Source organism: Salvelinus alpinus, chromosome 14, assembly GCF_045679555.1.
Source record: "Salvelinus alpinus chromosome 14, SLU_Salpinus.1, whole genome shotgun sequence".
In the NCBI taxonomy this organism is placed as follows: Eukaryota; Metazoa; Chordata; class Actinopteri; order Salmoniformes; family Salmonidae; genus Salvelinus; species Salvelinus alpinus.
This window is the reverse complement of record NC_092099.1, coordinates 9444364-9457156: the sequence shown is the minus strand read 5'-3', so window position 1 is coordinate 9457156 and position 12793 is coordinate 9444364. Positions and strand designations below refer to the sequence as shown.

Sequence of the window (12793 nt, the reverse complement as noted above, 5' to 3'; positions counted from 1 at the left end):
CAAAACAAAAGTCTGTGACTTTGTCAGCTGCTACAGAATCACACGTGTCCACAGAATGTCATTACTAAAATACAACAGTGAATAATCAGTGTGTCCTCGGTCCATGAACCTTCTGTCTGGCGTCAATCATTATCCACAGATATGAGAATAATCCATAACATTCAGCTTCAAGTCTAGTGACCATCAACCCACACCTTGAGTGTCTCAAACAGAATCCTGAAAATCTGTCTTACAGAAACTCGTACGTGGTACATTTTCACAACTCTTAGTGGAAAACTCCAAACTGGTCACATTTGGATTGTTAACATCTCTCACCACACAACCATTGATTCAAATATATATGTTTATTGTGAAATGTAATGAGAACATTAGTTTAATCACCAAAACAACATAATGGGATCTTTTCAATTTAGTCGTTTTAACTACCAGTTAATTTAATCCAATAGCAAACAATGCAAGATACGTGTTTCAAATTGCCCTTAAAAGTTCTGAAAGTACAATGCTACAGTACTGTAAATTACAGTAGATTACACAGTTTTCACATTAGGCAATAGACTTACGTAACCCAACAAAATTGACAGAAAATCTATAAATTCCATAATATCTATCCAATGTGTAATCAAAGATGTGATCAGTGAAGACATCGCCCAAAACCCATTCATGCAAAAAAAAACATAGGTGAACTGTTTGTAATCAAATGTAAGAAATTAAATGAAACAAATGAAATGAATGAAAATAAAACATAACGTTTAGCACGCATTCATTTGCATCAAGCCTGTTTTGATCATTTGGCAAAAAAAATCGGTAAAAAACCTTTGGCATGGCGAATCAAAGCTTGACATTGGTCTACATTGATGATGTCACGGTCCTCATCCATGGCCCGAAGGAGGGTGTCACGCTCATGGGGATGGTTATCGTACACCTTCCACCGCCATGCTGTAAAAAAATCCTCAATATGGTTGAGGAAAGGGGAGTATGGGGTCAGGTATAGGGTCACGAATCGGGGATGGGCTCAAAACCATGCCTGAACCACCTCTGCATGGTGGAACCTGACATTGTCCCACACAATGACATAGGTGACCCCTTCACCTTGACAGGCCTGCTCAATTTCATTGAGAAACCCAATGAGGTGTACAGCGCTGTAGGATCCAAGTAATGGCCTGTGTCCTACCACACCATCTTCAGAGATAGCTAAGCACATGGAGATGTTTCCCCCACATTGTCCATGCACTTGGACGGTCGCTGTTGGCCGATGAGGTTCCGCCCACAGTTGCCGAGTTTTGGCCAGGTTGAAGCCCGCTTCATCAACAAAGATATACTTGTGATGGTTCACAGCAGCATCAAGCACCGTCACCCTCTAAAAATATATTTTGGTTAGTTATTTTTGCAGTATAGTTCCAATATGATATTGTGAAATATCATGTGCATCAAATAGTAACAGTAATACAGTATATAGTGCTGTACCTGAACATACTCAGCCCGCAGTTGTTTCACCCGGTCGTTGTTTCTCTCAAAAGGTACCAGGTAAATATGTTTATAGATACCTGGTGCCTCTTCAAAGCAGGTGATTGTTGTTAGGCTGATGGATGCCACATTGGCAAGGTGTCATCGTTCTCCTCAATGGCCTGTTTTATTTCGAACAGCCGTATGTCATTCCTGGCCCTCACCATTTCCACCACTTTACACTCCTGCTGGTTGGTCAGCACATGGCCAAGGCCACCACCATGGGGTCTTCTGTCAATTCTGAGAGTATACTGTCAATAGATCATACTGTAAGAATACTGTAAAAAAAGAAAGAATTTATATGCATTACAAAATGTAATTTACTGTAAATGTAATGGTAAAGCATAGTGCATATCCTGCAGACTTACTGGTTTTCTTGGAGAAATGTTGTCATGATGTTCAGATTGGGGTGAACTAATCTGGTCTCTGCTAAGGTCTCTGCTTACCACATGGTCAATGACGATGGCCCAAACTTCATTAGACACAACAGTTCCCTGCCTCCCTCTCTCTGATGTCCACCTCTTTGACGGTGCCCATGCCCACCTCTTTGAACTCTTTGACGGGGCCCATTGCCCACCTCTCTGACGGGCCCCTTGTCCACGAGCTCTTTGATTTCTTACTCTCCCTTGCTGTCTATCCTGCTCCATGTTGAAATTGCAAGTGTTCACACACCCATTTGAGTAGTCATTATGTATGGTTATCATGTATCATACAAGTGATTTAGATGTTTATACTTTACAAACACACAAAATCCATAGTAGACAAGCCAGTTTAAAATCTATAGGTTTACCAAATGGTTAAGTGATTAACCAATAAAGCACAGTTGAATTAAGTGATGGTCAAATGTATTTAAACAAATGAGAAGAGAATCATATGAAAAGTATTGTGAGCATTGCGTTTTGAAAGGCAATTACTTCATACGAAAGGTATTTCTAGATGAAACACTGATTAGGTTTAGTGAAAAAGTTACTGTGTGATTTTGTGTGCTGTACTTAGTCAATTGAAGTCGTTTTTAACTGTAATGCAGTTGATTGGTGAAGATTACATGAACATACAGGTTATTGGGGTTGACATCCATACAAGCATTATATCTGATTTGTACCTCAACATTGTGAAATACACATATACAAATAGCCTAAACGTAGTCTAATTTTGCTCTGGGGCAATGGGGAGATTCAGGATCTTTCGCCCACAGCATATTTCCCCACGCGTTTCCATGACATTTGCATTGTTTTGGTCAAGTTATTTTACTGCATTGTTAGTTGTTGCTATACTCAGCCAACGGTGCTTGACAACCGCGAACACTTGGCGCAGGCGCATTTCAGATGAATAATGCATTGTGGGATTGGACGCTATTGACATAGCGACAGGAGAGCTGGTAGAAAAACAGTCTTTTTCCTATTTTTATCAATAGCTTTGGGGAAATTATCATTCCAACAGCTGCTATGAACGCGTCAGTGGCCAAAAAGACCCAAGACACTTTGGGGAAAGTGATAAAGAAACCGCCGCTTACTGAAAAACTGCTCACCAAACCGCCGTTTCGATACCTGCACGACATATTCAGTGAGGTGAGCGGTTATTTTACTGGCTAACGTTAGCTAGTTACGTTACCAGTTACAGAGGTAGCTAGCTACATAGTTTATATGGGTTTTGGGGGATTTTTATATCTAGCTAACATTAGCCCCTGCAAAAACTAGCAAGCGGGTTTAGCTAATGTTAGCTGGCTATTTACTCATGAAGGAGTTGAAAATATTTCCTTCATTATACAAATGATATCTGCCACTGCACTTTCTCACTTTAGCCATCTAACTGCTATGTCGTTTTGTCACAGGACAAGTGTTGTGAGGGTGTTATGAAATGAGGCCTAAACTTCTATTCTAGGTGACAGTCGATTTGGAATGTTTGGAATAGAACTTCCTTTCCTTAAGGTATGGTGCTAGGGGGGACAAATAAACACAACTTTTAGAGATTAACATACCAAATGATACACCATACAGTCAGAAGCATAGTGCACTTTGCTTCATGTCAGTAGGCCTTACCATTGATGAGACATTACAATTTGTGTGTCTGAATTCTGGGTCAAACGTTCACAGGAGATAAGTCAATGGCAAAGCCTTTTTCCAAAATGGCACCAAAATGACACAGATGGACTCAGATTAACAAACAAACTCATATCAAGACAGGAATGACAACATGACATTTTCAGGGGTTATACAATAATATGCGTATGTTAAAATGAAATGCACTATATATACAAAACATTTGTGGATTCGGCTATTTCAGCCACACCCATGGCAGACCGATGTATAAAATCGAGCACACAGCCATGCAATCGCCATAGACAAACATTGGCAGTAGAAGGGCCTTACCGATGAGCTCAGTGACTTTCAACGTACACTGTCATAGGATGCCACCTTTCACATTCTTAAAATAAAGTGGGGATTTTAACTGACCTAAGACAGGGAATTTTAACTAGGATTAAATGTCAGAAATTGGGAAAATCTGAGTTTAAATGTATTTGGCGGTGTATGTAAACTTCCGACTTCAACTGTGTATATGTGTATATATATATATATTTCTAGCTCTGAGTCTGTCACATTGTCCTTCTGCTTGTTTGATGGCTCTGCAGAAGTTGTAGCAGGACTTGTTGTACTTGTTCGTGTCCTAAGCCGTAGTCTCGGGTTTGAGGGCCAGGCAAGAGTAATTCAGTGTTTGTAAATAAATAAAATAAAGAAATTCAATATATATTTCTTTTACATTCTTTGGGGAGAACCCTGGAATGACCGAAAAGGCTTCCCTGGTAGAGGGTTTGCTAGTGGCTGGGTCTGTGCCACAGGCTATACCAGGCTCAGCAAAGAATATCCAGGCAGAGCAGCCTTTACAAAACTACATCACCTGGACACAACACACTCTCTGAGCCAGTGTGAGGTCTTAGGTAATTCAGGGTTAGTTGCTTTTGGCCACGTGCTGTACCCACAAGCAGGTGAGTTGAGTACACTCTTTAACCCCATTCAATAGGTAGTCTGTTGTCTCTTTCTAACTCCTCCTTCAGTTCAGTTTGTTTCACCTTTCAGTATATGCTCATACATATTTGATTAAGTGTGTTAGCAAGCGTGACTCCATTGTACTGATTTATCCAAGTGTTTCCCCCACTGAATCTAAGTTAAGCTAATTGTATTAAAGTTGCCTCCTGCTTGTTGAACTAGGACATAGGCCTAGTGGCTAGCGCTCTGCTGTGTTGACCAAAACTGACACTTCTGAGTGTAGCAGTAAAGAAAAAAATAGCCCCTGTGTTAGGCTACTGGAATTGTCTTTAAAATCATATGGGGCAACCACTGAGCAGGCTCCACTTGTCCGGCTGCCATAAATTGGCCATCTTTCACTTAAACGATGGGGATGAACCAACCAGAAAGAGGGTTTCTGGATATGAGTTTTTTTTTAAATAACCTGGGGCAACTTGAGAGCAGGCGCAACTTGCCTGACTGCTCAGTTCACTTGTCCCTGACAATAGACCAACCCTTAAGTCAATCCCTGCAATGCATTCTATCCTCTCTCCTACAGGTGATCCGGACCACTGGCTTCATGAAGGGACTCTATGTAGAGACAGAGATGAAGTCAGACAATGTGAAGGTAAGACATTTCCTCCATTTGATCACTTGATGGAGGCCATTTGTGAAACTCCAGAACAGATTGTTGCAATAGGCCACCTGCCTATGAATATGTTGCTTTGGCCTAATTGTTATACTCCGGTGTGACAGATCTAGTGCGTTATTATTGTCTATTGCACAGTTATTATGAAATAAATGATACATAGCCTAGCGCTTAGGCCGATCCCATACAGTGATTGCTCTGTGAGCTGGTAATGAATCAGCTGGGGGCTTTTTAACACTGAGTGAATAGATATCATCTCACTGGGTTTAAGTGTGCTTCTGCCCACCCTTCTCTGTGTGTGTGTCACTTCCAGCAACCTGCCTGGGTGTGAAAAACATCCAGCCATGACACGACATGATGACACGGGGCTGTCATGGGTTACGCTCGTGTAGCTATATCACCTAGAGTGGCCAGTGGGCTGTGACTCGGGCCTTATCAGAGTGGTGGCGTAACACCGTACTGCTGTGTGTTATCAGACCACTGGCTGACCTCGGATTAGTATCGGGGGGAGTGTTTGCGAGACAACCCATTTTCTCACACAAGAGAGCAGGAGACTGTAAACCAATAGGGTGGCCTCGTCCCCCAAACTCACCTGACATCAGTTTGAGAGACCACCTGTAATGGGTTGAGCTGGCAAAGACAATTAAAACCCTTTAACATGTACGATCACATATGTGTGTGGTTGAGTGGTCCTGCAGCATACCAAATACGTGATTTGAACAGTAGCAACATGACGTATGATGCAACAAACCCGTCTAAACAGCATTGTTGTCTGAAAAACATCTAAACAATGTTTTGTACTGATGGGAAATAAAGGTCTTCACAACTTCATTTCTCAATTTCACCTTTTATTGTAAAAGATAAATTCGTCATCCAAGCCTCACATGAAACAGATCCACAGCCAAACTCATTCCATAAACCAGTCTTTAAAAAAAAACGGTTGCGCTGACAAAAAAAACTAAACACAAGTTAGCGACCTACCATTAGACTTGTTTACAATGTACCACATCTCTGGTGAGCACAATGGAGAAATGGAATATTGTTGTAGTACGTGTCAGCTAAGCGAACAGCAGCTAAATTATTTTGGAAAGCTGTGAGTGCTATTATATATATTTTTTTAAATAGTTGCATTTACAACTTGTCTAAGTCCTATCGTCAACTGATTTCAGCCAGTGTATGGCTGTGGATTGACTGCATTGTTCGAATGAAATGTTGGCGTTTTGGCAGTTATTTAGAAACATTTACGGAAATAAAACTTTCTGGTTAGCTAGCTAACAAACGTCCTGGGCAGATAAATTCTTCAAATTCATAATTTTACACTCTCTTATCACAGCACTGGCAAACCATGGTTGACCAACTCCCTGACCAAAATGGCTGATCTTTATTTATCTTAAGAATGTTCATGTCCGTTCTAGTATTCTTATTCCTAATTCTATGAAAGAGACACTCTTGGCTCTGGCTCGTCCACTGCTCTTTCTCTTAGGCCTTTAAATGTCAGCTGTGTTCTGACATCCAGGTTCTGGAGAGCTCGGGGGCTGGACGGTGATAACAGAGCACCCTGCTTGATATCAGTTATCACTAAGCCCAGGTTACTTTAGTGGCCAGTGTAATGTTACACTGTTGGCATGGAGCTTCGGTTGGCGTCTCAACTGTGTCTTTCTGGGAACAGATCACAGATGAGGACACCGTTTTGGAATGGGCTGTCTGTACAGTGTAACACCCTTAGTTCCATTGTGCGTCGGTGTGTAACTAGAAAAGGTTGAGATTTCCCTCGAGCACATGGTGAAAAGGGGTACTTCGTATTGTTCGGTTTCTCACACACACACGTCTGCATGAACTCTCCAGTCGTCTTGTGTACAATGATATCAATGGAGGGCGCACTTGAGAAAAATTATGTAAAGAACCAAGTCTCAGCAGTAGGGCTGTTGCGGTCATGGAATTTTTAATCCCGGTAATTGGCCAGGACCAGGACGCTCGTAATCTAACGCCTGCCTCAGATCTCCCGTAGAACACCAACGTGTGTCGTTAGAAGCACTTTATACACACAAGATCTCCGCTAAACAAATGAACACACGGTTTATCCATCTCTCTCTGACCGCCGATAACTTCAGCACAAAGTTGCCTAGAAATACAAAGTTGCCAATGTCTTTGCAGTTGATGCAAACAAGCGACATATATATATTTTTTTATATGCTTCAACTGAAAACCAGGATGGCTACATTAAAATATAAACAGTATTGAAATACATTTCATGTTCAATCAATTGAGTTCTATTTGCTCATTTGTAGGCTATTGTCTGGAATTTGTCTCAATATATTTCATGATGTGTAGCCTGACGTGCGCAATGATGTGCCAAATCTGTGCTTTTATTGCATTTTTATTGGGTAAGCATTAGAATGCTTTCTCTCTAGGAGCTGATCCATCATCAGTGTTATGAAATAATTCTAATGTTGAGGGAAGATTTGAATTGAGAAAGCCGATCCGAGAGCAGCTCCAACTTTTTTTTCCTAACTATAATCGTAATAACAATTTGAATGGCAAAAACTTTGCTGCCATGGGAATAGAATGAATAGAACGGGCGTCCCCATATTCAAGTCAAGGATGGAATAATGGGAGGACTGGCGAGTGTACCCAAAGCAGCAAAGCAGGAAGCATACCCATGTTCTGTTTTTTTTCTTTTTCGCAACGAAACTGACATGACAAAAAATACATTCCATTGCATGAGCTACATCAGTTAACCCCTTACACTCGTGGGAATTGCCCTACATGGCTAGGGCTAAAATGAAATATTTCTTACAGAAGAAATATGGAACGCATATGCTTAACCATGGTAGCAATTAAAAGGGAGCATTTTGGAGATTATGGGGAAATTATTACACTAAAGCTGAGGACAGTTCACAAGACTAAATCCAAACATTACTCTGTTGATTTTATGTGCAATTTACATTTAGTACTTTTTGCCGCATTTGTTGAAAACGAAATCTGTATTTCACTGACATAATAAGAATGTTCTTGGAAAATGTGGGGTAGGTGCAACATAAGACAAAAGATTGACACGGGTCTGAGTGATAGGTGTAAGTGGTGTTTCCACATTCCTCTCCAAAGTATGCACAGTTCCTAAGTCATTTCAATGCACTTTTATGATTCAAAGAAGAGTCTTCAACTATAAGATGAATTATTTTTTTATTTCTTAATTTTTAGACGTATTTTTATTTATTTTTAAATGCTCTCCTACCTTTTTGAGGAACTAGATCAAGCACACTTTTCGTTTTTTGTTGTTGTTTGGAACACAGCCCTGTATACCCAACTTTACCCAATTACTCTTGTTGATGCAATCCCAAAAAAACGCATCATTTGAAAGCTTGTTCTATTCCCACATAACTAGCTAAATTATAAAGTATGGCCTTAGTGCTAGGCTTTCACAAGGCAATTCAGAGAAGCCGATTTGTAGTTTTGGTTTGTGTATAGAATGGAGTCATGAGTGCATTTAGATGTGTGGTCCGCTGCAAATTTTTCTTTCACAGTACAACAAACGGGCTCATTCTGTTCAGGACAACCCAGGGTATGACGCCAGGTTATCTTGTAACTAACTCTACATCAAGCATAGTGATCATAAACTTTGACACTGTATAAAGTATTACATCAGTTTTATGATATGGAGCTGTGAAGTGCCCATTTGGAGTCGCAGGTGTTTGGCTTGCTTGTATGACATCAAAGCGGTATTTATTACAACCCTCAACGTCTCATCGTTCAAAATATATTGAGTCCTCGTAATTTACAGCATTTCCCCTCACACAGAAAACAGAAAATGTGCTAGAGTTGCCCAGGTAGCGGGAGGGATTCGGGAAGCTTCTTCATTTTCAGAACGTCTGCCAGTCAAAACCCATACAGAGCTGTGACGCTGAGCTCTGAAGTCATGTATAGCATGTAACTGTACAGCCACTGCATTTTCAACCCGTATACGGGTAGGAGTATAAAGGGCTACCATCATTTGATTGAACATTCTACATTAGCACGGAAATGATTGTGTCACAATACCAGGCAGCCGAGTGAACCCATTAGTTTACCAGTCAAATTGCTAAGGTTAGCGGTTCCGAGCCCGTTCTATTAAAAAAAGTTTTCTTAAACGGTTCTGAGGTTTTATTTTATTTTCATGACTGTCTTCACCCATAGCAGTCGTTTATACGGTAATTGTGCCAGGCCTACTCAGCGGTTTTGTTATGCTAACCTCAGAGGGGGAAAAAACCCATTCCTGTTGGATGATGGTCTTAAAGTAGTTGTTCTCAGTCCTTCTATCAATCCCTTTTTTCCTCTCTTTCTCCTGCAGGATAAGGATGCTAAGATGGCGTTCCTGCAGAAGGCCATGGACGTGGTAATGCTGGTGAGCGGCGAGCCCCTGTCGGCCAAGCCGGCACGCATCGTAGCCGGCCACGAGCCCGAGAAGACCAATGAGCTGCTGCAGGCTATAGCCAAGTGCTGCCTCAACAAGGTCTGTCTGCTTGGAATGATCCATGTTCATGTACACGAACACACACACACACACACGAACAGACGAACACGGTCCACAAAACGGCCTAAGCAGCATACTGTAACATTGCCCCAAATACATTTTACATAGACAGGAGAGGGCACTTCTCCCAGACATTGTAAAGAACACAAGATGGGCTAATTCTTGCTGCAAATACTTTGAATGGTCGTTTCTGGCGTACATGCACACTGGAAAAGAAATGTCACACATCAACATTAAAACAGAGTAATCCAGACAAAGGTCATGCATGTTTACGCACACTACAGGAGCTCCTGGGTCTGAAGAGGATCAGTCTAGTACATTTTAATTGGACCCTGGAGATAGCCAGTGTAAATAAAGGGCTTCGAGCTCAGAGGAATTCTGCCATGCCTCCCTGAGGTTTCATTGTAGCAGACTGTTCATACACATGTAGATTAATCGAGTAGCTAGCATACACAGCATTGATTGTAACAAGGACCACAATGGAAATAAGTCTGTAGACTGTGTTTTTAATCCTCAATAATTTATGTATTGTTGTACTTGAATGGCTGAGGCAACTAGATATGTATGCTACATATGTCTTTAAAAAATGTATTCAATTCATTATTGCCAGACAGGTGTGCAGGTTATTCTGGACAAAGATTGATGTGTGCTAGTAATCTGCACTCCCCTTACAATACATCACCTAGAAAGAAAAATGAAAATCCCAATAAACTTCATGAAAATGTACACAGTATGGTAGAATGTGAGTTAACGATCATGACTGTCCCCTGTGTCATGTCTGTCCCCTGTGTCATGTCGTCCCCAGCTGTCCAGTGAGGAGGCAGTGAAGCGGGTGCTGGCGGGGGACAAGCTGGACCCCAAAGGGAAGGCCAGCACCTCCCGTTCCCAGGACAAGGAGAACCGGGAGGGACGAGAGCGCCACAGAGACCGAGAGGTGAGACCAGACACCTAGAACTCATCGAGTGAACAAGACTTATCCCCTCAGACCATTATAATTCTATGGATGAGAATGCCAGACATGGATATCTGTCACCACTAGTTTTTGTCATTCATAAACCGGTTTCTCTTTTCAACTTTAACCTCTAACTGCCTCTAGACTAGTCATACAGGGGCCGTACTGCTGTGACTGTTTATTTTACCACAATGTGTTGAGGCTGACGGGGATGGTGACATAATGCAAATGCGTGTGTCTCCCCAGGAGAGGAAGGAGATACGAGAGCACAGCGTCGGTGGAGGCCGGGAGCAGAAGGACCCGGACCAGCCCAAAGAGCAGGAGGACAGGCGGGGCAACAAGGAGAAGGAGCCCCACCGTGAGGGAGAGAGGTCGGAGAAGGCCCGCGAACGAGACCGGACCAAAGACCGCGACAAGGACAAGAGCCGGGACCGAGAGAGGGACAAAGACAAGAGAAGAGAGAAAGACAGGGAACGAGACAAGGAGAGGGAGAAGGACAGAGACGGAGAGAAGAGCAAAGACAAGGAGACACACAGAGCGAGAGACCGATATAGGGAGGAAGATGGAGACAGGGATAAACGGCGAGACAAGGGAGAAAGGGAGAAGGCGAGAGAGACCAGACACAAACAGGGGGAGGAGAAGACCAAAGTGCCAGAGAAAGGCGACAAAAAGGTAGAGCATGTCAGTCATCCCATGGCTTTGTCCCATTTTTTAAATCCTTAATGTAACAGTAGCAGTACGTGTTTCTATGAGATCCGTGTGTGTGTTTTTAGGCCAGAGTGTCAGAGGAGTCAAAACACCGACCACATCCAGAGGAGCCCAGTAAAACAACCAAACCTGAACCAGTGGTAAGCTCTACCCTCTCTCCTATGAGCAGTATCTACTATTGTCAGTCATCATTTTGGTGCGCGTAGAAAGGAGTCATGAGTAGGGTTGCGGCGTTCATTACATTTTGTCAGCCGGTTATTGTCATGCAAAAGACTGCCGGTCTCATGGTAATTGAATGTTAGTTAATATGAATATGGTTAGCATCACTCATACAAGCTGCGTACAAGCCTCTGATGAGCACCTTTGGAACATCTACATTTAAAAATTCTAGTAAATCAATTGAATATACACCATCCCAATAAATTAATTATTTATTTTAGGCAGGTCTCAAGAAACAGTATGATATGAAAATGCATTTCAGAGGAACAGAATGAGTTGGCCTACTGTAGTCTGGTTATGCACCATTCCATAGGCTGTAGGCTTGTTCATTTAGCAGACAAGATATTCTTAAGTCCTGTGCCATTATTTTATATTATACGATTTTATAGTAAGAACAATATAATTGAACTGAGTGAAATGGATCATTTTCCCATTCTGGAGCAAGAGTGCACGCATATAAAGTGATCATTTGAAACAGGTTCTATATGCTAGATTTAGTTATTTGGCAACTTCATTGAATGATAGACACATTAGAATGCCTTAGAAATCAATATATATATATATATATATATATATATATATATATATATATATATATATATATGGGCTGCATGATGCGTCCTATAGGCTATTGATGATTTAAAAGTCTCAACAACAAAAAAGCTTGAGCTCTGTTCCTTGCCTCAGGCTGCACACGCTGTTCTCTCAAGTGATCATATTTTCATCCATCAGACTTCTCAATTTAATCTTGTTTTTACTAATATGTAAAATTTGTTTTAATTTAATGTGGCCCGTTATCAAACGGTTAAGACAAAAAAAGACATGTAGACCATATGCACTGGAATGGTGAATAGAGACCACTTTTTTGCCGGTACGTTTTTCGCTCATGTTGGGTAGGCTACTCTGGTAATTTCGCTGCGCCACAGGTGATATTACACCCAAACTCTGTGTGCCATGGGCTCTCCAACCCTGTTCCTGCAGCTACCCAGTGCTTAATTTGGGAAGCCAAGTGAAATCCGTTCGGGAACAACGATCATAACATGTATTCACAACTAAACATATTTCATTAAGCTCCCGAGTGGTGCAGCGGTCTAAGGCACTGCATCTCAGTGCTAGCGTCGTCACTACATACCCTGGTTCGATTCCAGGCTGTATCACAACCGGATGTGATTTGGAGTCCCATAGGGTGGCGCACAATTGGCCCAGCGTCGTCCGGGTTAGGGTTTGGCCGCGGTAGGCCGTCATTGTAA

The 12793-nt window shown here is 41.8% G+C and overlaps 1 protein-coding gene across 2 annotated transcripts in view; it reads left to right on the top strand.

Annotated features, from left to right (window-relative positions):
* Window positions 1-2789: 2789 nt before the first annotated feature.
* The window catches only part of traf3ip1 (TNF receptor-associated factor 3 interacting protein 1), a 37571-nt gene continuing 27567 nt past the window's right edge, over window positions 2790-12793 (top strand). For both annotated transcript variants that reach the window (XM_071340313.1, XM_071340312.1), the window contains exons 1-6: window positions 2790-3071; window positions 5065-5133; window positions 9482-9643; window positions 10470-10598; window positions 10863-11288; window positions 11390-11464. In XM_071340313.1, the coding sequence (XP_071196414.1) occupies window positions 2949-3071; window positions 5065-5133; window positions 9482-9643; window positions 10470-10598; window positions 10863-11288; window positions 11390-11464 (984 nt within the window). In that variant the 5' untranslated portion in view covers window positions 2790-2948. The remainder of the gene's footprint in view (window positions 3072-5064; window positions 5134-9481; window positions 9644-10469; window positions 10599-10862; window positions 11289-11389; window positions 11465-12793) is intronic.